Consider the following 25307-nt stretch of genomic DNA (forward strand, 5'->3'; position numbering starts at 1 on the left):
AAAAAAAAACTTGACGTGGTATTATACAAAATGATAACAATAGATGGTGGTAATTTTCAAATTATCCTTATATAAAAATAAAAAGTTGGTGAAATAATATAACTGAAATAAAATATTTAGAAAACCGAAATTTTGTAAATAAAGTTTTAAATTCGATATTTGAAAATAAAATCTTAAATTAAATTATTTTAGGAGAAATTAATTTTAGAGAGAAAATTATTACAAGAACTCACGGTATTTGCAAATAATGAGATGTTCTTTAAAATTTCTAACACGGATCAAGAATCAATGAACTACTACACCATTGGGATAGTTGTGAAGGATAACGCTTGAAACATTTTCAAAATACAACTACACAAATATAGCTAAACAGGTTTCATCTTCTTTGGACACAAGTTGACTCCAAACTCTCATCCAAAAATATCTTTGTAAGAGGGGTGGGTATTTTTGTCGACGAATATAATTGAGCACCATAATTGCGCATTTACGCTGAAATTTCGCTTTCAAGTCAAGTACTCCGTAGGGTTTACCCTAACTTTTTAAAAAATGGGGTGTACAATAATTTATTGTACATCCACTATACAAATAGACTAGATTGACCAAAAGTTACCCCTAAAATAAATAAAAGTTACCCTAATATGCATAAAAGTAATCCAATATAAATAAAAATTATTAGTAAAGAATCACATTTTAAATGACTAAAAATGAATTATTTGTGATTAAATGTAATTAAATTACCATTATAAAACTTTTCTTATTGTCTATTTATATAAAAATTGTATTATGTTAAAAGTTACCCAAAAAAAGGCAAAAAGTTATCCTAAAATTAGGTAAAAGTTACTCTTATACTGCTCGATGTATAGTAAAATTAGTGTAAACCGGGTGTATACAAAAGTTTTTGTAGTGTTTATCACGACATGCATGTGCGTTTAATGTTTACTGAACTGTCTGATGAACCAAGCCTTAGTGACCATAAACCAAGCATTATATCTCGTCATTTCACAGTTTCACTTTCACTGTCTCACTGATTTACAATGGATTCCCAAAATCGTCACCCAGATTCTCACTCTCATGACCACCATCATCATCACACCCACGAGTAATTTTTCACTTCTAACCACTCAAACAACAAAACCAATTTCTTCAATTCTTCAATTTTGTTGGAATTGATTTTTATTTTCTGCATCTTTTTTCACTCGTAATTCAAACAAAATTCTGATTTTTAAATTTTATATGTAATTTATAATACAGGGAAAAAGAAGGAATTGAATACACATATCGTGATGGAAAAGTATATCACAGCCATGATGGATTAGCACCACATAGTCATGAACCCATTTACTCACCTGGGTATTTCAGCAGAAGAGCTCCTCCTTTGATTACCAGAGATTTTCATGAAAGAGCTTTTACTGTTGGTATTGGGGGTCCTGTTGGTACTGGGTAATCTTTATTTTTCATTTTCTTTTATGTTTTCAATTGATTTTCTTCTTTTTTAATCTTCGCTTCTTCTTCTACTTGATCGCCTTAATCCCATGAGTAGGGTAGGCTTTGTTATTATTTAATGCTATACTATATAGTTTACCCATTATTATCATACATTGTTTGTCAAATATGGAGTACTATGGTATTTTGTTGATGTAGTGGATCTGATAAGGCTCCACCACCGGTACGGCACGGCATGGTAGTGCGTGGTGGTGGTGGCTGGTGGGGTTGTTCCTCCACCTAAGTTGTGGGGAATGTACAATGTGGGTTGTGCTTTAGTGGGCTGTGCTGTTGGTCGGTTGTGGGCCGGTTGGTGCTGTGAGGTGCTCTTTTGGGTACGGAGTTTACTCCGTTTATCCGGATTAATTTGTCACGTTACTAGTTCAAATTCATCTTTGTACCAATACATTAGTTTAATTTTGGATCAAAGGTGTATTTTTTTAGTTCTTCCTGTGATTCATAATGATTGTCTTGGTTTTAGTTGAGGGACTGGAGTTAGGTAACTTGGTTAATTGTTAGCCTAGTGCCCCAATTTTAAATTTTAATTATACTAACTACTATGTATACTCTAACGGCCTGTTTGGTAAGATGGCCCATGAATTTGTGTGTTTATTTTAGATGAAAATCATGTCATTATCTATGGTAATGTGAATCATTATCCTATTTGTTTTTTTCATAAAAAATCATTTTCACTTGAAAGACGGTATTCCTTTCGTTTAGGGGAAGTTTTATGGCATAACACATCACACATGTTTAATTGTAATGATAAATTATGAAGAATCACACATGTTTAGGGGAAGTTTTATGGCATAACACATCACACATGTTTAATTGTAATGATAAATTATGAAGAGTCACACATGTTTAGGGGAAGTTGCATAGCATGGTAATGATTAATGAATATGAGCTTTTCTTACAAATTTACACACAAATTCATTAGTTTTCGCTACTAATGTCCACTTGTGTAATTACTTCAAGAATATGTACTAAATCAACTTCACTAAAATTCTTTTTTATTAGGCTTTGTCCATCTTTCTTAATAAATGTGAAAATTAATCTAGGACAAACACTATGCAGTCAACCTAACACAATCATATGAGGGCCATTGTCATGCACAGTTGTGGATCTCTATGTCCTGGGCCATGGGAGATTGGGAGTCCATTACTAATATCATTCCGGTCCAATGCCAACCTTAGTTTAGACTAATATTTTTACTCCTACAAGGCTACAAGTGTGCAGGGATTCTAGCCTTACCCTTATGATCACAAAGATGGCCATTTTCATTACTCTTGAAGGGATAGATAATTGACTGACCTACATCCTTTCCTAGCTTAAATGACATGTTCCAGTGACGACTACTTTCGGAAAGAACAGGAAATCCATGATAAAGAGATAATGGCTTCCTGAAAAGAGTAAAGAAGATTACGCTCAGAAAAATAGTCTTTCCTGATAGGATTTGGTTGACTGTCACTGACCTCACTGTATGTCAACTTGAAATGCTATCAGGCCTACCACCATGACTGTATGTCAAACCTTGAGAAACTGAGAAAGAATGGGAGAACAACTGTTAGATAATCTGTAAGGAAGATCGCTTGTTTCTTGTCAAAGATGGGTTTAAGTGCTAGTTTCTAGGTATATAAGCGTGTATAATACTCTACCTTATACTTTTTTACTCATTTTCTGAATTGCTATGAATCTGCAGCTGTCAGAAGAAGAATAATTTGTCCTACTCCTAACTTTACCGAGAACTTGAGAAGTGGGAAGCAATGTAATTCTGAAAATATTCTGGTGTATTGTATGCAGGAAAACAGCTCTGATGCTGGCTTTGTGCAAGTGTTTGAGGGACAAATATAGTCTTGCTGCAGTAAGCTCAATTGCATCTCTTAATGTCCCAATGTTAAGAAGCATTAACTCTCTGGATACTGGTTAGGACTGTGTTTTTAAATATGTACTGCATGAGATTCCTGATCATTATTATGTTGGTGTTTGACTGATTTTACATTTTTTTTTTTTTTTTTTTGAACAATGACTGACTGATTCTACATAGCTCTTTGTCAATGGGATTAAACGGGTATTACATTGGGAATATTTTTTAACAGGATGTAAATCAAGTGGATCATTACTTGGTGGAATAAAATGCTATTGTTTTATCAAGAATATATATGGATGTGTCTGTTTTTGTTTTAGAAATATTTTTAATTCCTCGGAAAATGTTGCAGACTTGCAGTCAAGATACCAAGCTTCATTCTAAAATTTGAGCCTGGTTATCTGCCGTTTATATTTACCCTCTTATGAACTGGCAAATTTTAGGGATACAAATTTTGGCCTTTTAAGTTATAGAAGCCTATGGCAAAATTCAGCATACAGTTGGGGGAATATATTCAGTAAAATATGAAGTGCCTATTTGTCTTCATGAATTATTAGCTCAATTATATGTGAAAAAATATTGCCCATTAGCTTTGAATGATGGTATATTATAATCTTAGTCAGGAATTTTTATTTTATTTTTGTAAATGGAAACTTTGAGTGAAATTTTTTACTTGTTGATTTTCACTTATTGTTTCTCTAACCAAAAGCTATTATAATGAGGACAAACGAACATTACTTTCTTTCCACTGTATAATGGTTTCAAAGACTACCTTTAACTAAATTAATTTTAGTACTTGGGATTAAACATTAGTAACAATCAAAAATTTAATTGAACGCTGCATAAATAAATTACTTGTATTTCATAATTAGTAGGCTCCTGAACTACACAAGATGCTTCTTAGAGTAAGCAGCTTCTCATTGGAACTAATCTCCTGTCTAAAATCTAAGTGTATAGCACTAATTAGCTTTAGTAATATCTCCACACAAGCAAGTTTGTGGTTTGAGTCTTGCTACCAATACACCAACTGGTTTTGGAGATATGTTATCTGAGAAGAGACTAAAGTATTGAACGACTTCGGGTTCAGGTCTTTGGCTGAGATAGCGGGTGCATTCATATTTGAAAAATTGCATATTGAATATATTGTCTATGTCACCTTGTAATGGAAAAACATTTGTGGTGATGTAGGTGACTAATGACATCTTTACAAAGGAAGATGGAGAATTCTTAATAAAGCATGGTGCACTTCCAGAGGAAAGGATACGTGCAGTCGAAACTGGCGGCTGTCCACATGCTGCAATTCGTGAAGATATTAGCATAAATCTTGGTCCTCTTGAAGAGCTTTCAAATTTATACAAAGCAGACATACTTCTTTGTGAATCTGGTGGAGGTAATAATGCGTTGTCTTCTACGTAATTGATGTCTTATATGGCTGAACATCTTATCATCTGCTAGTATCTGTACAAGTATGTCACTCTTTTTATTGGTTATTGGTGAATATTGAGATCATAGTCTATTAGGATTACAGGATTGGGGAAGAGGAACATTATTCGGCATGAAATAGAATAAAAAACTATAAATCTTGCCTGTGTGATTGCAATAGATCTCTGATTCATAATTTGTGGTATACTGATATGTGAGCTGTCCCCTGCATTAAAAAAATTAAAAAAAAAAAAAAAAAAAAAAAAAAAAAAAAAAAAAAGGAGATTAATAGTATCTAGCCTTACAATTGGCATTCTTACTTTTTGAGATGCTCATTTGTATGAATGCTTCTGTTGTGATTTATCAGGTATTTGCTAGGGCCTTGGTTTATGATTTTGTGTGATGTACTTCACATATCTATGTCTTCGTCTTCAACTTTTCAAGAATTTCATTATTGTTTGTAAGCTAGTCACAAATAATATTCTAAATGCTCCCTTTGACTCATTTATTTCAATTTAAACAATTTTGGATGTCCCAATACTATCTTAATTATTTTTATCTGCTTTGACTAAATTATCACCACTGATGTAAGTCCACCGTTTTGCTTGCTACCTCTACCTTCTCCAATGTATCAACCCTTTGTATCTCATAATTTCTACATGACCTCTTAGGCTCTTACTACTTCCTTCTCTATCCACTTTCAATTTTTTTTATTCATATCTACCCACTTTTAACCACCCTGTATTATTTATTTTAAAGTATGGTCCAAATCCTATGTAGAACACAATTATGTCACTGATGTACTCCATAGTATACTCTCTCTACCACATTGCAAAACAAGTTCTATCATGATACAAAAAGGACTAATGGGTTCGTGTAATTAAATTAAAAAAAAAAGAGGTAGGAACTTGGGAAGTATGATGAGGAATGAAAAACTTACTATGTTTTTGCCTTTTTGGATTAGAGAACCTGAAAAGAAAGAAAAGAGAGGGAGAGAGATGGATCCATTTTGTATAACGTAAAAACCAATAAGGGGTGGGAAGTGGACGGATCCAAGTTCCTTTCCCTTATTATAAATCAATCCATCCTAAGTTGGATCTATTAAAAAGTGTTCCTAAGAAAATACATATGCCACATGGGACCCTCCCTTTGCCCTGTAACAGCTGTAAGGTTCAAACATGAGAGCGACAAAAGTTAAAGTCGATGTTTGTCATCTAAGCTATGTATTAAGTATGATCTTTACTCAACATATATAATGTATACTCATAACTCTTTATTTGCTAATTTCCAGTAGGTGTTGATAGCAACTTTATACATGCTTGTGTGCAAATTATGATATCTAAAGTAAAAGGTCAAGACATTGCCTGGGACACACTCTAATTGCTTATACAAATGTGTGCATATTTCGCACAGACAATTTAGCAGCCAATTTTAGCAGGGAACTGGCAGACTACATCATTTACACAATAGATGTATCTGCTGGAGATAAGATTCCACGCAAGGGAGGACCAGGCATCACCCAAGCAGACCTTCTTGTATGTATATTTCATTTTATTGCCATAGCTTTAATGATGGTCCTTGCTGAAATAGCCTCGCTCATGTTTAATTTACTGCAGGTTATAAACAAGACTGACCTTGCCCCTGCAGTTGGAGCTGATTTGGCTGTCATGGAGAGAGATGCTCTTCGTATGCGAGATGGAGGACCATTCGTCTTTGCTCAGGTTTTCAACAAATTTTATTTTCTCCCTCCCTCCTAACAGTCCTAAGTCCCAACCCTGAGCTTTATGACTCAATTTACTTATTTTGGCTAATGCAGAGCATTTTGCCTAAAGCTTGATCTATTACAATGTATCCTCATTTTGCTGCCATGGGGGATCACTGCTATGCAATTATCAATTTTCTTACATTTAAGATACATGTGAACACAAAAACTAAAGCAAGAAAGCAATAATTTTTCTTTCAAATTGTTGGCTTGAAAAAATTGGTAAATGAAGAAGATTTTTTAAGAGAAAAGAAATAAGGTCATTATGTGTCTCTAGAGATCTTGAGGTGGAAAACTAATTGCTCTTTAAAGAACATGTTTCTAGAGTTAAAAATGTTCTAGAAAATCTGACCTTCATGAGAGTTTCTATTCATAAAAGCTTAGGTACATCTACATACATTCAAATATATTAGATCCACCCATCGGCTTGGTTGATTTTGGGCATTTTAACATCTCGTGCCACTGATTTAGTTTTGTATTAACAATGATGAACTGTTTTTGAGCAGGTGAAGCACGGGTTAGGTGTAGAAGAAATTGTCAACCACATTCTGCAGGCCTGGGAAGTGGCAACCGGGAAGAAACAGCACTAGAATTGTGCATATGCAGTCCTCTTATATTTCTTTTGGTGTGACTGCTACTGTCTTTCTGCTTTCGTAATCATGATTTGATACTCAGCATTACTCTTAAGTATCTTCATGGATGATGAAGCTAATATACAGTGTAAAAATGAATAAAAGTGTGTAACTTAAAACTTGTTCTTTACTTCCTGCACTATATAGTATATACTTCGTATATTGGTAAACTTGAGGCAATATGGTTACTGGTATTACCCCAAAAAAAAAAAAAAAAATAAAATAAAATAAAATAAAAGAAAAACCAAGTGGGGGTTCTGTGCTAGTATGCTCACAGCTCACTGCATCAGGCATGCTTATGAGCTTATCCAAGAGAGGTAGAGATCCACGAATCTACGATATTGTAAGCCTCCCTAACAACATCAAGTATCCTTCATTTCCTATCAATTTAAGGCCAAACAAAATAAAGACGGGATCATACTATGTGAAATTTAAACGTACAATATTGTTCACATTCAAACTTTTCTTATCTCAATAGATAAGACATGTGACTAGTTGACAGTACAACAAAATAGTAAGTATTGGACGCCTAGGAAATATTGACACCCAAATTTTTAATCACAGTTCTAATTTGACTTGACCGTATTACAATGTCATGGCACTAATTTGTTCTTGAGATGTTCAGGAACGTCAATTAACGGTCATTCATAGCAGTGGTTTTCGTGGATTTGTACCCGCGAAAGAGCACCTGCAAAATTTGTATAGGTTTGTTCTATTGGGTAATTGAGGTGAAACAAGGCATGAAAAGAGAGATATCAAAAGAAGGCATGAATGAGTATGTCATTGATCATTTATGTTGGATGTAACTATGTCATTAATATTTAGAAGTTTGTCTTTTGCAGATTTTGTATTGAACTCCAACGCGGCAATGCCCAATTGTGGAGTAGAAGTTTTTTCCTATGCCTTATGCAGAATTGCGGGAAATATTAAACACCATTGAGTAGAAAGCTAAAGCATCAATAATTTCTTATTATTTTAATGATAAGGACCTTGACCAGACTTCAACGCTCAAGTTTTTTTGGTCTAGTATATGCGGGCAAACAGTTGGGAGTAGAGGAGAAATAAGAGAATCCCTACCCTCAAGTACCCTTAATAGTATTTGAACGCCGAACTAAAACATCAATATACAAATGCATTAGAAACCTTCTCCTTCGTATATAAGTATTAATCAAGTGTGAAGTGTAGATATACATGGACCATGGCAGGTTAGCACGGATATTTTGTAATCAATGTGTCATCATTCATGCGCACAGGCATATCTATTACGGAATATAATAAAACAAGCATGATTGCATGAACACAGACGCACACATTGACACATATTCATGACGTTCTCACGCATGTTTAACAAAATTAGTAGCCAAATTGTAAAATGCTCAACATACACTTTACTAATTTACCAATGGATTACCCGTCAAAAAATAAAAAAAAATAAAAAAAAAAAAAAAAAAAAAAAGAAAAAAAAAAAGGGAGTACAATAATTGATAATTTTTCTAACTGAGAAAACAGCTTATACAAAGTTGCAATGTTATCAAAGCTTATAAACTACGAAAAACAATATAAGACATCATTAATTTATTAGTTATTTTGTGTTTATTTCATACTGTAGGAAGTATTTTAAATTGGTCTCTTCTTTTAAATTAAAATCGTATTACAACTTTCTCCATTATATTTAGTTTTTTATATAATTATTATTTAAATTATGAGAGTGAGGGATAATTCAAGTGGTTAGATCTTCCCTTTCCATAATACTTGCTCCACTTTTTTGTTACGGCCGTATTTTAGTACTATTTTCTTTCCCACTAGTGATCCCCTCACATCATATTTTAATATTAGTGTTGGTTCAATTGCTCTCATCCTATCTTCATACAATATGTTTTTCAACAAGATCTCACGGATGTGCTTGTAGTTGTGAACAAGTACATGGGTTCTTTTCTGAAATTTTCACTTAACTCATCAAAGTAATTTCATTACCCGGTAGAAGAATGGAGCAGAGGCATCCCCATTTTAATAAACCACCATGACCAATGTAGCATTTTGAATTCGCATTGTACTATCCTAGCTCAGTGAAATATGTTCAATTCTCTCAATACTATCAAGTACTTGGCAATCCTTTATGGTCGCCAGAATAAGCACGTACGGCATCGGAACTGGGAAGCCATAACTAGTTGTCAATTAGAATTAAATGACAAGAAACACCAATCTAGAGAGCACAAGCTTAGAATGATAGAAGCAGCCACAATTCACTGACATTATTTTCAAACTGATCTCAACAAAATATTCGGTAGCTCTGTTCAAGCTACAACAGGCTTAGCTTGAGAAATCACTGCTCTAGCCAATTTACAGACATCAAACAACTTAAACATGATAGAGAGCACCGACAATAAAAACAATAAAAGCCTTTTCTCACAGCAGAGATCACAAACCAAGTTGCTTCACCAAAGCCTCTCAAAAAACATTTGAGCCTCACACAATTATTTTTAAATGGAAATTAAACTCTATCAAGCTACAAAAATGAGAGTGACGACCAAGTCTAACATCATAAAATTCTGGGCATTTTCATGCCGAACTACATACCTTCAAGAGAAGATCAAGCATTAACTGATTATTTGTTAGCAAAAGCAATACCCTTCTCAATGCTAGCTCTGAGTTCAGGCTTAAGAGCTTCAAGAGCCTTGGATTCATAGTCAGTTAGGCCTTGCAGGTCAGAATTCAGAAAAGCTTCTACTCCATTCTTTCCCAGCTTAATTCTTGATGCGAAGAAAGGAAGATCAGTTAACTCCGACTGCACAAACGAGCACTCATACACATCTGAGTCTCCATCAAGAGCACGAAGAGAAGACTCCACAAATCTAGCAGCAGCATAGGCCATAGACAGTGTCGCAGAACCAGCCCCAGCTTTGGCTTCCACAACCTCTGTCCCAGCATTCTGAATTCTTACAGTTAGTTCTTCTATCTCTTCATCAGTAAAGCTCGCAGAGGGTTTTGTCTTAGACAATAGAGGCAAAATGGTTATACCAGCATGTCCACCAATCACTGGCACATCTACATCAATGAGTTTCAGATTCTTTTTTTGTGCAACAAATGTGTTTGCCCGAACAACATCTAGAGTAGTGACACCAAAAAGCTTCTTAGGATTATAAACACCCTTTTGCTTCAGCACCTCTGCAGCAATTGGCACAGTTGAATTCACAGGGTTGCTGATTATGTGAATAAAGGCATCTGGACAGTTGTCAGCAACTGCTTCAACCAAAGTCTTCACTATGCCAGCATTGATATTAAAGAGGTCATCTCGAGTCATTCCTGGTTTTCTTGGAACACCAGCAGGGATAACAACTACATCCACCCCTTTTAGGGCATCTCCTAACTGCTCAGGCCCAGTGAAAGCTAAAGCTTCTGAGGGTGTATTGCAATGGCTTAGGTCCGCAGCAACTCCCTTGACATTTGCAATATCATAGAGATGAAGAGTCGAGACCAGTGGGGACATTTTGACCAGAAGTGATAATGGTTGACCAATCCCTCCAGCAGCTCCAAGAACGGCCACTTTAAAGGAAGCTTGAATCTTTGGCTGCAGAGAGGCAAGGGACTGGATGTTTTCTTTCACAGCTTTTGTTTGGAAAGAATTTCGCAGGGCAATAACACCATCTTTACCAAGAAACGAAGACTCTGATTCACAGGTTAGAGATGCGGCTGCTTTAAGACCACTGAAATCCCTAAAATCATGGGTAGATTTCATCTGTAGCCCTGATGACTTCATTTTTGGAACCAATCCTACCTTTACATTGCCGGAAGCAATTGATGCAGCGGAAAAGTTTGTAGCTGTTGTTGCGGCCATCATGTGCTACAGATGAAATAGAATATAAAAGCAACCTACAAGCATGCAGCAGCAGCGGGTTAGTAACTCAAGAAAAAGCAGCTTTCCTTTTCCAAAAACATATCAATGCCAATGGCCAAGTAATGCAGTTAATCAAATCTAATCAAAGCTAGACCCACCAACTCACCAAGTAGGAAAAATTAACAAAAAAACGGTAGAAAGCTCACCCATTGCTTTGCCATCTAGAGCATAATATATCAACCCATTTTTGAAGCATAGGACAATAGAAACATTCCCCTAATCAACAATTTCTAAAGCATAAGACATCAACCATTTCAGTAAGAGAGTTCGTTTAGAGAAATTCCAATAACCGAGGCCTTGGATTTAGTTTTTTCCTTATTATCTTTACAAGAACTATCCACATTAGTTGCCTGACTTTAACATCTAGATCACCAAGCCATATAAACGTCTATCGACAGCATAGATCAAGAATAGCACACAAAACTACACCGTATGCTTTTCTAACAAAACGATTAGGGAGCCTAGTACAATTCCCATTTAGCAAGTGACACACACATCGAGCATACATCAATCAGTTTCTTTTTTTTGAAATTTTAATCTAATTTATATCTATTTTAAGAAAATAAACTAGACCAACAGTGAAACACTATATATCATAAATGATACTCGTACATGCTATTATTTTTTTTTAATTTTAAACTTGGGTAAGAAAGAAAGTGAAGTATTATATCGTACGATTCCTTATAACGATTCATGTTAGCCGACCCAAATCATTTTGGGACTAATGCTCTCACGAAAGTAGTTATAGATCGGTTCAGAACCCTCACAGTAATCAGGTACGCAAATGTAATGACGCAAATCAAAACAAGCATGCCACTCCTTTGGGAATGAGTTCTATTGAACATGAATAAGATCATGAGTTCGAAGGAATTCATGATTGAAACAAAGAATATATACATCAAATTAAAAACACATTTCAAATAACCAAAAAGCTATATGTGCATCAAATCCAAATGCAACCATTTAAACAATATATAATATAATAATTGTCAAAAGACCAAGAGATCAAGAGGCAAAAATGGGTATCACAATTCGTATTACAAGAGTATATAAAGCCTAATAGCAGTAACTTGAGTAATTATAATTAGTAGTTCAATAATCTATACCCTAAATTGAATATACTTACCATTAAATCAACGACTAATACTAGATTGTAAAATTGATATTCGATAATTAAAAAGTACAGAAAGTAAAGATATCTTACCTCAGAATCTGCTTTCAATGGAGGAGAGAAAGAAGAGCAGGCTTTATAGGAAGGGAGGGAGTAGGTGCAGGCGTGCAGCTGTGAGAAAATCGAAGTTTTCTTTATATAGGGAAAGGGCTATTCTAATCGTCATTCATGAAATGAAAAATGTATACTCCCTCTGTCCCTTTATTTTTACCCTATTACCATTTTTTGGGTCAAACTTTGAAAACTTTGACCTTAAATTGTCGTTAATCTATAAAAGCCTAAAAGGTAATATAGTCATGACTCTCATGAGTGGTCTTATTATATAGTCATGACTAGAGGTGGCCAGTGGGCCGGGTTGGACCCAGCCCACCCTGACCCGCATGGCTGGTGGGTCAAATGGGTCCAGCCCGGATCCGACTCGGCACAACCCGGCACAACCCGTTTGAAAAGGTGGGTGCGTCATGGGTCCAAAAATTCTAGGCCAGCCCATTTCGACCCAGCCCATTTTGACCCACATGATTCGGCCCAACTCGTTCAACCCATTTCGACCCACGTGATTCGACCCACCCAACCCACGAACCCACCCAACCCGACCCATCACGCACGGCCCACCCAACCCACCAACCCGCACAACCCGCCAGCCCACCCAACCCGCCAACCCGCACAACCCACCAACCCGCCCAACCCGCCAACCCGCACAACCCGCACAACCCGCCCAACCCGCCAACCCGCACAACCCGCACAACCCGCACAACCCGCCCAACCCGCCTAGCCTAACAGCCATATTCCAAATAATTTTCAAAACTAACGGCTACTTTTTTTTTGAATTTGATGAAGAATGTTAACGGCTAGTTTTTTTGTATTGTATGATCATCCCCTCAATTTTTCCTATAAATACCAATTCCATTTCATTGAAATTTCCACACAACTCAAGCTTTCTTTCTCTCTTACTCAAAAATTCTTAATTGTTCTCAAATTCTCAAGTGTTATTTAGTGTTATATAGAGTTTTATTTTTGTTAAAAAAAAATCTCCTTACTATTATTATTAGTATTCTTAAGATTCTAAAAAAAAAAAAAAAAAAAAAAAGTTCTTCTCCATATTATAATTAGTAATCATAAAAAAAAAAAAATGGGCTCAAGAGGAGGAATGGGAAGGAGTCAAAGTGGTGGTCGAAGTGGTGGCCAAAGGAGTGGTGGTGCAAATTTTTCGTATGAAATTAATACGGAAAATTTAAACCAATTTGTCAATGAATATGGAGATTATGGTTTAGGAGATGGGCAAAATATTCAAACGTCTCCACCACAACATTTCTCCCACCAATCATCGAGTTCAACTATGCCACCTCCATCACAACCAACATCTCAACCTTCATCTCAAGGTAATTTCTAATTTAATTTTTATTGTTATGAATATTTGAAAAAAACTATTATTAATGATTATAAAGTTCGTTTAGTTCCAATTTTCTATGATTTATAATTACCATGAAAAATGCGTTTAAATAATTATAATTAAAATATTTAAAATTTAAAAGCTTATTTTCATGAATAGCGTTTAAAAATTAATTTCAATAATTTGATTTATGAAAGGTGGTGGCGGTGAAAGTAGAGGTCGAGGACACACTTCTTGGGTGTGGAAACATTTTGACGGTGTTGACGTCACACCCCCGGGATGGCAACCCGGTCAACCAAAGAGGTTCACGTATACATGCCTAGTTTGCAAGGCGCTAGGTGCAAATGACAAGTCATATAGTTGGAAAACGGGAGATGGAACCGGAACCTTTAGTCGGCATTTGCAAAATAAACACGACTTGTTCGAAAATGGCCCCCGTCCTTCGGGGGGTAAGTTGCCCGTCCAAACACAATTGGGTGGATACATGAGCCATCTACCAGGCGGAGGTACACCTTTCCATTATAATAAAGATAGAATGATTGATGAAATGAGTACTTTAGTTATTGCTAATGAATACCCTTTTAGTTATGGTGAAAATGCAAATGTTGAGCATTTTAATAAAGTTGCATTACAACCTGCATTTACTCGTGTCCCCCGAAACACCCTAAGACGTTATACACAAACTTCTTATTATAAATATAGGAGTGGTTTGATTGAATTATTTCGTACTTTTGATGGTCGTGTTAGTTTTACAAGTGATACATGGACTTCTAGTATGGGCGAACCTTTTCTTTGCATTACTGCTCATTGGGTGGATGATGATTGGTTTATTCAAAAACGTATACTATGTTTTCAAGCTATGGAAGAAAGGCATACCGGTTTTAACATCAAAGTTCGTATTTTGGATTGTTTAAAAGAATTTCACTTGAATAATAAAGTTTTTTCTTTGTCTCTTGATAATGCAACTGCAAACACAAAGTGTATTGACTATTTGAAAAATGACTCCGAGTTGCATTTGTTGTTGGGTGGTAGTCTCTTGCATGTTAGATGTTGTGCTCATATTTTGAATTTGTCTGTTCAAGAGGGTCTCGCTGAGTTGCAACCATTGCTAAACCCAATTAGAACAATTATAAAATGGATTAGGATAACTCAGTCAGTTAGACGAAAGTACATAGCTATGTGTAAAGAAAGAGGTCTTAAGAAAAGACAATGGTCTATTGATACCCCTACCCGTTGGAATTCTACTTTCAATTTGTTGAATGATGCTATAAAGTATCGTGATATTTTGACCCAACTTTACAACGAGACTCGTGTTGATCCTACTGAGTTATTAACCGAAAGTCAATGGACTAATGCTTCTTTTGTTCGTGATGTTTTAAATGCTTTTGATAGTGCAACTCATATTTTCTCTTATATCTACGAGCCTAACATTCATTTAGTAGTAATTGAGTGTGTTAAAGTTGTTCACACCATCGAAGAGCATATGAAGATTGATGAACTTCGTCCCGTTCTTGATAGCATGAAACGTAAGTGGCATACTTATTTTAGTGAATTTCCAATTATTTATGGAATTGCTGCTATTCTTGACCCCGGTGTCAAAGCTGAAGGTTTGGAAAATCTTTTAGAATTTTATTATACAAGTTTAGGAATCGATTATGATGTTAGTGAATATATTAACAAATGCAAATCTGTTTTGGGAGACCTTTATGATCATTATGCATCTATTTATGGTTTTGATTTAGCTACACCAACTAATACTAGTACTTCCGATTCTAGATTTGGTTTTCTTGATAAAGTTATGAAAAAAAAACACAAAGCATCTACATCATTCTCATCATCATCTTCTTCAACACTTGCTATTAATGATTATTTGTCATATCAACATGAGACCAACAACAGCTTTCAAATTATAAAATGGTGGCAAGAACATCAAAAAAGTTTTCCTATATTAGCGAGAATTGCAAAAGATATACTTGCAGTTCCCGCTTCATCAGTTGCTTCCGAGTCTGCTTTTAGTGCAGGTAGAAGAGTGTTAGATGAAAAAAGATCTCGCTTAACTCCGGAAAGCATTCAAATTTGTGTTTGTAAGAAAGATTGGGATCAAGCTGAAAGAAGAACTCAAGGTTTAAAGCAAGACGAAGACGATGAAGATGATCCTGTGATGATATTGGAGTCGTCAACGGATGATGCAGCTTCCGGGGATGATGATGCAACAAACATGGGTGGCTAGAAAAGTCTTAATCAGGTACGCTAAGAACTACGTGGGCTTTGATTCTTTCGGGATACGTAGGCAACTTATTTTTCGAAAATTAGAATTTAATTGAAAAATTAAATTTTAATTTTCTAAAGATAGGTCCAAGCCCCCCTTCCTCCCCCAAATTCCAAAATAAGTACAATATAAGAACTACGTTGGCTTTGATTCCTTATTTTGTGATATAAGGATACGTAGGCATCTTAATTAAGAGCAAGCCATCAAATTGTTAATTTTGTAAAAATTAAAACATCACACACCCCATTTAGCCGTTTCACCCACCCGACCCTAACACACGAACCCACCCGACCCTAACACACTAACCCAACTCAACCCAAACCCACCCTTTGACCCACCCTAACCCATGAACCCACCTCGACCCACCCTAACCCACCTCGACCCACCCTTTGACCCACCCTAACCCACGAACCCACCTCGACCCACCCACGACCCGTCTAACCCACGAACCCAGCTCGACCCACCCACGACCCATCTAACCCACGAACCTAACCCTAGTGTGTCCAACTTCTCCGACCCAACCCACGACCCGGCCCACCCTACCTAACGTGTGTCGTGTCGTGTGTCATGAAACCCCAACCCGCGACCCACCTAACCCTAACCCAGCTCGCACGACTCGCACGGTGGACACCTCTAGTCATGACTCTCATGAGTGGTCTTATTTTATTAATATCACGTTTTTATAATATATAACGTGTATGGAAATAAAGATATAAACGTTCTAATACATGTCTTGGAGACCGTGCATAGTTAAATGGAGCAATAAAATAGGACAGAGGGAGTATTTTTTTATTTTCGAAAAGATTGGCCGGAATAATCTCACCTTTAGAACGTCTGCCCAGAATAATTCCCACATTTGAATTAGTTTTAAATAATCCAAAAATTATACTCAATCCGCTCATAATGGTCTCGAGTAACTGCTAACCGGTTGAGGAAGTATTATTTTTTATCAAGTTTAATTTACACATGTCACAACTTGATTTGTCCAAAATTAAATAAATAATTAATCAAAGAAAAATTTGACATTTGCTAACTGCGAAAAAACCTTGTGTCATATTTGCTACCTATTTAATATTTTATTTTTAAAAAGTACCACTCAAATTCCAAAAATATATTTCACTTACCAGATGCATGACTTATGATGTTACCGTTATCGTTAGTGAGGTCCAGCCACCCCTCCATCCCTGCCACCTTCCATCCACCTCCCTTCCCTCCATCAATGCTTCCCGAAGGCCGAAACCTCACTACCACCCTCTCTCCTTCGCCGGCGACAGGCTCTCCTTGCCCCTAAACCACAATTCCTTACCTGAAGCCTCTTCCCTTCCAACAAAACCCTAGAAAAACCCATCTTCTACCCTTGAAACCCCCAAATCGTTCTTCCTCCACCCTTGAAAACCCTGGTCGCTAGGGTTTCAAGGCTAGTCAAGGAGCGATTGGGAGGTTCAATGCATCTCAGCCGCCCAATTTCATTAATTCCGTGGGTGCAAATTGCCAATTGCGGGGCTACAAATGCTGAAATCGCGAGCTGAATTAGAGCTTTTTGCGGGTTATTATTTGTTCGATTGGACTGTTGGCTTCCATTAATGGTAGTGTGGGGCTGCTGGTGGAGCGCGACTTCTTGCGGTGGTATTGTAAGCGGGAGTGTTGGTTCAAGCGGTGCTCGATGCAGTGTTGCGATGGGGGTTGAAGTGTGGGCTGAGCTTAGTGATGTTGGAGAGAGCAAGGGAGTTGCAGTGGTTTAGTGTTGTGGGTAGTTGTTACGCTTGTGGCAGTTGCGGTGGTTTGGTGTGATGTTAATGATGGTGTGATGTTGATGATGTTGGAGGTGCGACTGACAGGGGTCGGGGTTTGTGTGGTGTTTGCGCGAGGAGCTGGGAATAGGGGAATGTTGGTGAGTGGTTAGTGTGGCATAGGTTAATAAACAGGCCTGGTGTGGTGATGGATAAATTTAATGAAATATTGGGCACCACTTAACAGCAACATTGACGGAAACTAGGGGTGAAAGTAATTTGGACAAAAATCGAAAACCAATCCAAACCAAACCGGTTTTTTCGATTTTCGGTTTGGATCGGTTCCAAAAAACTAAAACCGAAATATTTCGGTTTGGGGCCCCAAAAAACCGAAAACCGAAATCCAAACCGAAATTTTGTAAGCCCAAATAATCCCAGCCCAATTCCCCTACATATATATATAGCAAAACCCTAATCCTCCCTCATCTTTTCACAATTTTCGTGTAACACCCCAATAATTCTCTCTTTAAACCCGTGAATAACTTGAACAAAATCCAAGAGAATTACTGGCGTGCTACCGCCACGTGTTCAAACATTAAGGCTATATCAAATATTAGTAGCGGAAAAACTAAATCAGTTTGTAAGTAAATTTCAAAACCAACGAATGAAACCAAAATTAAGTGATACAAGTTGGAACCATTAAGGCCCTTATTCAAAACCCAACAAAAGTAGTAAATAAATAAAACCAGATTTTAAATAAATTCAAACTTATGAAAAGAAATAAACTGCGAACAATAACCAACTTTCCACTTAAAATCCCACCACCTAGATGCAAGTCCAAACTATATATGTAAACACCTATGATGAGTCTGCTCCCCAATATTACAAGTGTAAAGATTGGATCATTACAGGGTCATTGAAAGGCGAAGGCCATGACCAAAGAAAGACACACACAAAAGCACGCAATCAGCAAAGCTGAGTAATCACCACATATCAGAATACAAAGAATAATATAATAATTAATATTATTAGCTCACTTAAACAATGTAGTTTAGAACTACATTACACATTGTACTCTGAAAAATAACCTTTATCAACTCAACCTCGAATAATAATACGAACTTTTACTCAATCAACTCATATAACCCATAAGTGTGCCATGCTCGTTGTTCTATACCTAGCCTTGGACATGGGTAATTTGAATAAAACCAACAAGTATAAAAACTTGAATACTCCCAATAACTAGAAAACACCTTGAAACAGACCACATACGGGCCAATTCCCACTATAGGGGACCATAGAAAAATAAATAATAAAGATTGTACCTCATTCTTAACTCATGATCATTATCTCATTACCAACATGCCAAGGACTAAGGTCTATAACGCCTAGCCTCAAACCAATAACAAAATAATAATTTCTCAACCTTTTACTTCGATCAAATAATCATTCACATAGTATCTCAACAATGGCACACGTTTCCAAATAACATAATAATTCAATTTATAAATATATCAACTCTTAGGGCAAATCATACTAATAACCCAAATGTAATCAATTCTCAACCCAAAAAGGCATTAATAAATCTAAAACCAGAAGAACAATACTCCCTATAGAAACAACATTAAAAACCCTAGAAAAAATAACACAATCAATCAATACCACAAAAATAATACGGCAATTAGAATCATATAATACAATACATACACAACTAATCACATATATATAAATCTTGATCATACAAATAAATCATAAAATTTACATATAATAATACAAAATATAATCAATACAAACAATAATCAATTATCAAATAAACAACTTCAAGGATTAAGGTTCGTGTGATTACACATAATAAATAATACAATCAAATTAATCAAACATCTCCAAATTGATATCGTGTGATTACGTTTTCGAAAAATATCCAAACATTGAGACACCACTGCTAACCGAAAAAGAATTAACCACTACTCTGAAAATTCAAGTTGAATGGGCTGATAAAATTAATTTGCCAAGATTAACAACAATCACCAAATGTAACGATGTAAGTCGTCATCATCATCATATTATTAAACCTTAGATATGATGATGAAAAAAAAAAAAAAAAAAAAAAAATCTTAGTTTGGTTCATGCATGAAACGCAAAGCCAAAGGAATACGACGATTCTTTTTTTTTTTTTAATTAAATATCTTTTGAGAGTTAATAATATTTTTAGGGTTTAAAATAGTTTATATACATTTTGAATTGTACAGTGCTATTTAAATAAGATAGAGTTTTAAAACATTACGAACTCTAAATAAAAATATGAGATTAGAAAAGTTATATAATAAATAAAAATTAACTATATTTATATAAAATATATTATATAAAATCATAAAATATTCGAGTATTACATCCCCTAATTCCCTTTCTGACTTGCAGCCACCACCTTCTTCACCAAAACCCTAACCTTCCCTCATCACCTCACTCACACCGGCCACCACCTTCCTATCCACCTGTAGGGAATAATTTCAAGCCTTTAAATAATCCCACTAGCTCGAACCCCACTGTGATCATACACTAAAGTACGGTGGCGTCCAAAAGGGAAGAAGATAGAGCAAAAGAGTCGCCAACAAGTTTTTAAGGAACTTGTAAACCGTTCACGAGGTGAAGGTTACACCCCTTAACGATCCAAGAGATCGTCAACTCCATAAGGTCATGAACCAAATAAGGGTTCGGGGATGAAGGTACAAATCCAACCTAAAAGAGATTGAACCTGCCCTAATAATAGGCCTCTACTTTATTCTGCTCGTATTCATGTGCGCTTCCTGACTAACATACAATCAATAGGATTAACCCTAAACCTGTTTATCTATGTTGGTTGAATATTAATGCACAAATAAACTATTATTGGCGATCACTTGAATTATAATCACAATTAACCTAACAAGATTATTAAATTATCTTATTAAGCGTGGTTGCAAATACCAATTCCCTTTAAACATGCAATAAAGGTGATCAAGCAATAAAGAATAAATAATGTATCAAGCAACATAATCAGTAATAATTATGAATAATAATAATAATCATCATAATAATAATAGTAATCATGAATAAAAATAATCATTATCAAAATAATAATAATAATATTCATAAATTATTATAACAATTATAATCATAATCATGTTCATGTTAATATTAAGGCATAATAAACATAGCAAGATCCTAGGTATGATACTAACAAGATTAATAACAAACCCTAGCATGTCATTAAACAATAAAAATCAAATCTTTAGCCCTAACATGATACTAACATGAATTAATATTAGGAAGAACATAGGAAGCATCATAACAATCATATTTAATATTAAAAATATCCTAGACATGATACTAGAAATAACATAATAACAATATAAACATGATTTCTACATCATAATATCAATTAATCAATTAAAGTACTTACTTGGATGCCTCGTACCTCTTTCTAATAACAAAATACACACGTTAGTAACTTCAAGGAAAAATAATAATCAAAACAATTAAATTAAATAATTGAAATAGAGATTTGGGACCAAACGCTCAGAAATTAAAACCTTTCACGTCTAGGGCGAAGGCAACTTCGAATATGGCTAGGTGTTTCTAGATCTTGTGAATGCGGAATTTTGTATTAAAAAGCAAAGAAGAAAGAATGCTAAAAGATCAATGATTCATAAAGTAATTGTTGACGATTGATGATTGTAGATGAAAACGGAGTTTATTAAAACTTAAGAATAAAAAGAATTGGTGAATGATAGATGTAGATGATGATTGGTAATAAATAGTTGGTAGATGATGAATGAAGAGAATTGATGAATGATAATTGATGACGAAAACGGAGTTTTTGATACGATATTTATAGAGAAAAACATCCAAAAAAGATAATTTATCAAAACAGAGTCTGAAGATCGAAAAACTAATTTGGCGCCAGCCCTGGCTCATTGGCGTCAGGACCAGTGGCTAGCGCCAGGCGCCAATGGCTGGCGTCTGGCGCCAATCCTGGTTCCAGGCGCCAAGGCCTAGGGTTGGACGCCAAACCGGATTTTAACGCGTTTTCGAAAATCTGATAATTTTATTATACTGGAAGATAAAATAATATAATTTCAGTCGAAAATGCTATTTGATCTTGATTAAAACTCTGAAGAATCCTAATTGAATTAAGAATGATAAAACCTTCTAGAATGTTCTAGAAGACCAAAACCATTCCTAATTACATTAGGAATGATAAATCATATTAGGCCCTCCCCTAGATCATTGGGCCGTACTTAAAGCTCAAACCGGGCCCAATTTAGTAAATTGGCCATAACTTCCTCAATATTCATCGGAATTGGGCTTATAATATATCGTTGGAAAGGTCTTTGCAAACCCCATCCAACTACACCACTATTGGACCCATATCATGGACCAACCAAACTGGATTGGCTGTTTTCTTAAAATAAAGTTTTCAAAAACAGAGAGAAGAGAAAAGAAAAGAAAAGAAATTTTCCGCAACACTAGACCTTTCCACACTTTCGTTTCATTCGATTATGATTCGACGTGAAAGGTACTCATCACTGGGTTTGGTTTTGGGGAGACACAAATGGGTGTCTACACCACCGTATCTCACCACCACCTCATTTCGTGTTGCGTGTTCGTACACTCCCTTCGATTGGGCTTAGTTCTTGTGTTGCGTCTTCGTACTCCCCTTTTTCTCACCACCTCCATCGTACCAGTCACGGTTTCTCAGTACCTCTCTCAGTCACGGTTTCTTACCACCACTGCTTGTGTAGTTGTGTGTGCGCTCCTTCACCGCCAGCCACGACCAGTCGACCACCCTCACCGGTGGTAATTCTTCGGCTTCTCTCCTCTTTCAAGTCTCGCAATTATCGGCTTCTCCCTTCTTAGTTGATGTTTTGAAGCCTTCATTTGATGAAGAGATATGTACATATGCACTATATTAACTCTTAGATCTGCGTTATTTTCAATTTTAGTGTTAATTTGAAGAATTATTGAAGTGTATGTATTATAATTTTGTCGATTTCTAATATGTTTGATGTTAATCATCTAAACTCTTTAAATTTGTTGATTTTTTAAGGGTTTACAGTGAATATTGAATTTTCTTTGCTTATTTGGTTTGATTTTGCTTGAATTTCGAACGATATAGTGAATGGATTTGCTTTTTTGTTTTTATTTTTCTTGAATTTCGAACAACAATGTATGAATTTGCTTGTTTGGTTTCGATTTTGGGTAAAATTCGGTTCGATTTGGATTCAATTTTCAAAATAAAATTATTTCGGTTAAGAATGGATTGGATTGAATCTAAATTCGGTTAGGATTTAGTTTGGTGTAAAATCCAAACCAAATACCGAACTTTCACCCCTAACCGAAACCTTATCTGGTAGTGAAATATATAGTTAAGGAATTTGGGTGGTAGTAAAGTAAAATAAAAAATTAAACAAGTAGCAAATGTAACACAAGAAGGTTTCGCTGGTAGCAAATGTCAAAATTTTCAAAAATGTAAAATCAAATTTTTATTTTTTTTAAAAAAAACCTACCACCACCTCAGCCACACCACTTTAGCCACCACCATCCAAACCCAGACCCCAAAACCACCACTCAACCACGACCCCAAACCACCGCCACCCAGAAACCCACCGTGCCGATCGGAATCCCACTCAACCTAACCCTAAAACCCTCCTTCGAAAAATCGAAACCCCACTAACCTTAGAGCACCCTTAACAATGAATGGAAAAAATTATTTGCTTTACTGTTTACATAAAATAATATTAAAAAAATTAGAGGTTGATGAACAGTGCAATGAACAAATACAAATGGTTTGGAAAAGCGAACGATTCATCAAAAATTATTTGTCTGACAAAGAGTTACTTTTGCACCAAAAAGGCACGTGAAAACTAGTAGAAATTAAAAAAAAAAAAATCAAAAGGGAATGTGTGAGATTGTGCCACTTGTCACTAGTATAAGTGGATGGATTGGTTATTACCATTACAAATAATTGTAACGTTACAATTTTTGTAACGTTAATAACTTTTAACACATAATTAAAAAAAAAAATTACCAACGGTCATATTTTTTCATTCTCTATAAATAGACACCCATATTGATATAGTTTCGACAACCTCAAAAACTGCCTCTTTTTAAACCATAGTTTGTATTTTAATATGATTTCTTCACAAAACTAGCCAAAAAATTACAAATTATGGATCCAAACATTCCTAATTATGCTTTTAATAATCTAAAACCTCAAACAAAGCGTAAATCCAAAAAAAATCCACAACAAAATCCACCAAATTATATAATACACCAAGAAAATTGGGTTCAACCCCCCCGGTAATCACCCACAAAATTCTCCACAAGTAATCCCTCAAAGTTTCACCATGAATTTTGAGGGAAATAGCCAAAATTACCCAATAAGCTTCAACTACGCTCAACCTAGTCAACCAAACTTCTCAACTGAACCAATTAACCAACAAAATTATGGTGAATATGGTTCGAGAAGTGGTTATTCTCATCAGTCAACACCCGGAGGAGGCGGGAGCACAGACGAAAATTATGCACTTGATGACGATGAAGATGGCGATGATGAGGAGGAGGAATTGGATGTTCCATGCACCCAAATGAACTACACCGAACTCCTAACACAGCCAACCTTCCAATCTTCACCTCATCCCACTCCTAAACCCATTGAAGAACCCGATAAAAAAATTTGGGATGATGTAGAGACAACTGCTTTAATCTCTGCGTACATGAACACAACCAACGATCAAATTACTGGAACAAATCAAAGATCAAATGTATTTTGGCAAAGGGTTCTAGCGTCCTACGAAGATGCAAGAAAAGCAAACCCGGAGGAGATCGCCATCAGAACCGTTGGTAGTCTGAAGGGACAGTGGTTAAGAATTGCTCCGACAATTGTCAAGTGGTGTGGTAGCATCGACAAGGCAAGGATGCGTAGTGGGCAAAATGTTGATGATGTGATTGCTAAGGCCCACAAGATCCATAAGAACTCATATGGGAAGTTCCAGTTCTATAAAGAGTGGCTCCAACTTAAGAAGTGGGATAGATATCGTTCTATTCTTGAGCAAAAAGTTCATGTGTCAGAACGTGGTCGTCCATCAAAGAAGCCTGCGACGGTTAATACCCCGGAGAGCGGTAGTAGCGGAAAGACATCAAGGGATGAAGATGGTGGATCAACACCAAATACACCAACAAGTGGAGACGTTTTTACTGATGAGTTTGTACCACGTCCTGATGGTTCGAAGAAGGCTAAGTCGAGGTTGAAGGGCAAGGAAGTAACAACTCAAGCACTTGATACTTTCGAATCATTTGGTGACAAACTTAAACTGTACGGCGAGATGAGGGATAAGGCCGTTGACAGAGATTTGGAAAGGCTCGAGTTGGATAAGAAGAAAGAAGCTAGAAAACAAAAGCAAATTGAGCTAGAGGAGAGAAACATTCAGATGCAACAATATAAAATGAATTGGGACATGCTCCAACAATTTCTTGTCAAAGAAGTTCGTGCCCCGTGGGAAGATCAGATGATCTTCGAACTCCAAGAATACCTTAGAAAATTTAGGGCATTTTAATGTTATGTTATGGAATAGGTTGCATTGTGCTAGTGCTGTTTTAAGTTTTTTTCCCTTCAATTTATTCAGTTTTAAGTTGGGTTAGTTGTGTT

At 35.9% G+C, this 25307-nt stretch overlaps 3 protein-coding genes across 4 annotated transcripts; 2 read left to right on the plus strand and 1 right to left on the minus strand.

Annotated features, from left to right (window-relative positions):
• Nucleotides 1-964: 964 nt before the first annotated feature.
• Nucleotides 965-7325, plus strand: LOC145636118 (urease accessory protein G-like). The gene is made up of 7 exons (XM_081687577.1): nt 965-1099; nt 1252-1440; nt 3286-3346; nt 4538-4739; nt 6185-6306; nt 6388-6492; nt 7040-7325. Exons 1-7 carry the CDS (start codon nt 1035-1037, stop codon nt 7121-7123), a joined length of 828 nt encoding a protein of 275 aa, XP_081543703.1. The 5' UTR covers nt 965-1034; the 3' UTR covers nt 7124-7325.
• Nucleotides 7326-9389: 2064 nt separating this feature from the next.
• LOC145636119 (malate dehydrogenase, chloroplastic-like) lies at nt 9390-12373 on the minus strand. Its single transcript, XM_081687578.1, has 2 exons — nt 12265-12373; nt 9390-11035 (listed from the first exon to the last, which is right to left on the minus strand). Exon 2 carries the CDS (start codon nt 11001-11003, stop codon nt 9771-9773), a length of 1233 nt encoding a protein of 410 aa, XP_081543704.1. The 5' UTR covers nt 11004-11035; nt 12265-12373; the 3' UTR covers nt 9390-9770.
• A 278-nt stretch (nt 12374-12651) lies between these two features.
• LOC145636120 (uncharacterized) lies at nt 12652-15930 on the plus strand. Of its 2 annotated transcripts, none has more exons than XM_081687579.1 (3): nt 12652-13610; nt 13819-14127; nt 15601-15930. In XM_081687579.1, exons 1-3 carry the CDS (start codon nt 13361-13363, stop codon nt 15849-15851), a joined length of 810 nt encoding a protein of 269 aa, XP_081543705.1. In that variant the 5' UTR covers nt 12652-13360; the 3' UTR covers nt 15852-15930. The 2 variants fall into 2 exon arrangements, with proteins under 2 accessions (XP_081543705.1, XP_081543706.1); XM_081687580.1 differs by having other exon boundaries at nt 12654-13610; nt 15643-15929.
• Nucleotides 15931-25307: the final 9377 nt, after the last annotated feature.

Source organism: Chenopodium album, chromosome 6 (assembly GCF_948465745.1).
Source record: "Chenopodium album chromosome 6, dcCheAlbu1.1, whole genome shotgun sequence".
Taxonomy (NCBI): Eukaryota; Viridiplantae; Streptophyta; class Magnoliopsida; order Caryophyllales; family Amaranthaceae; genus Chenopodium; species Chenopodium album.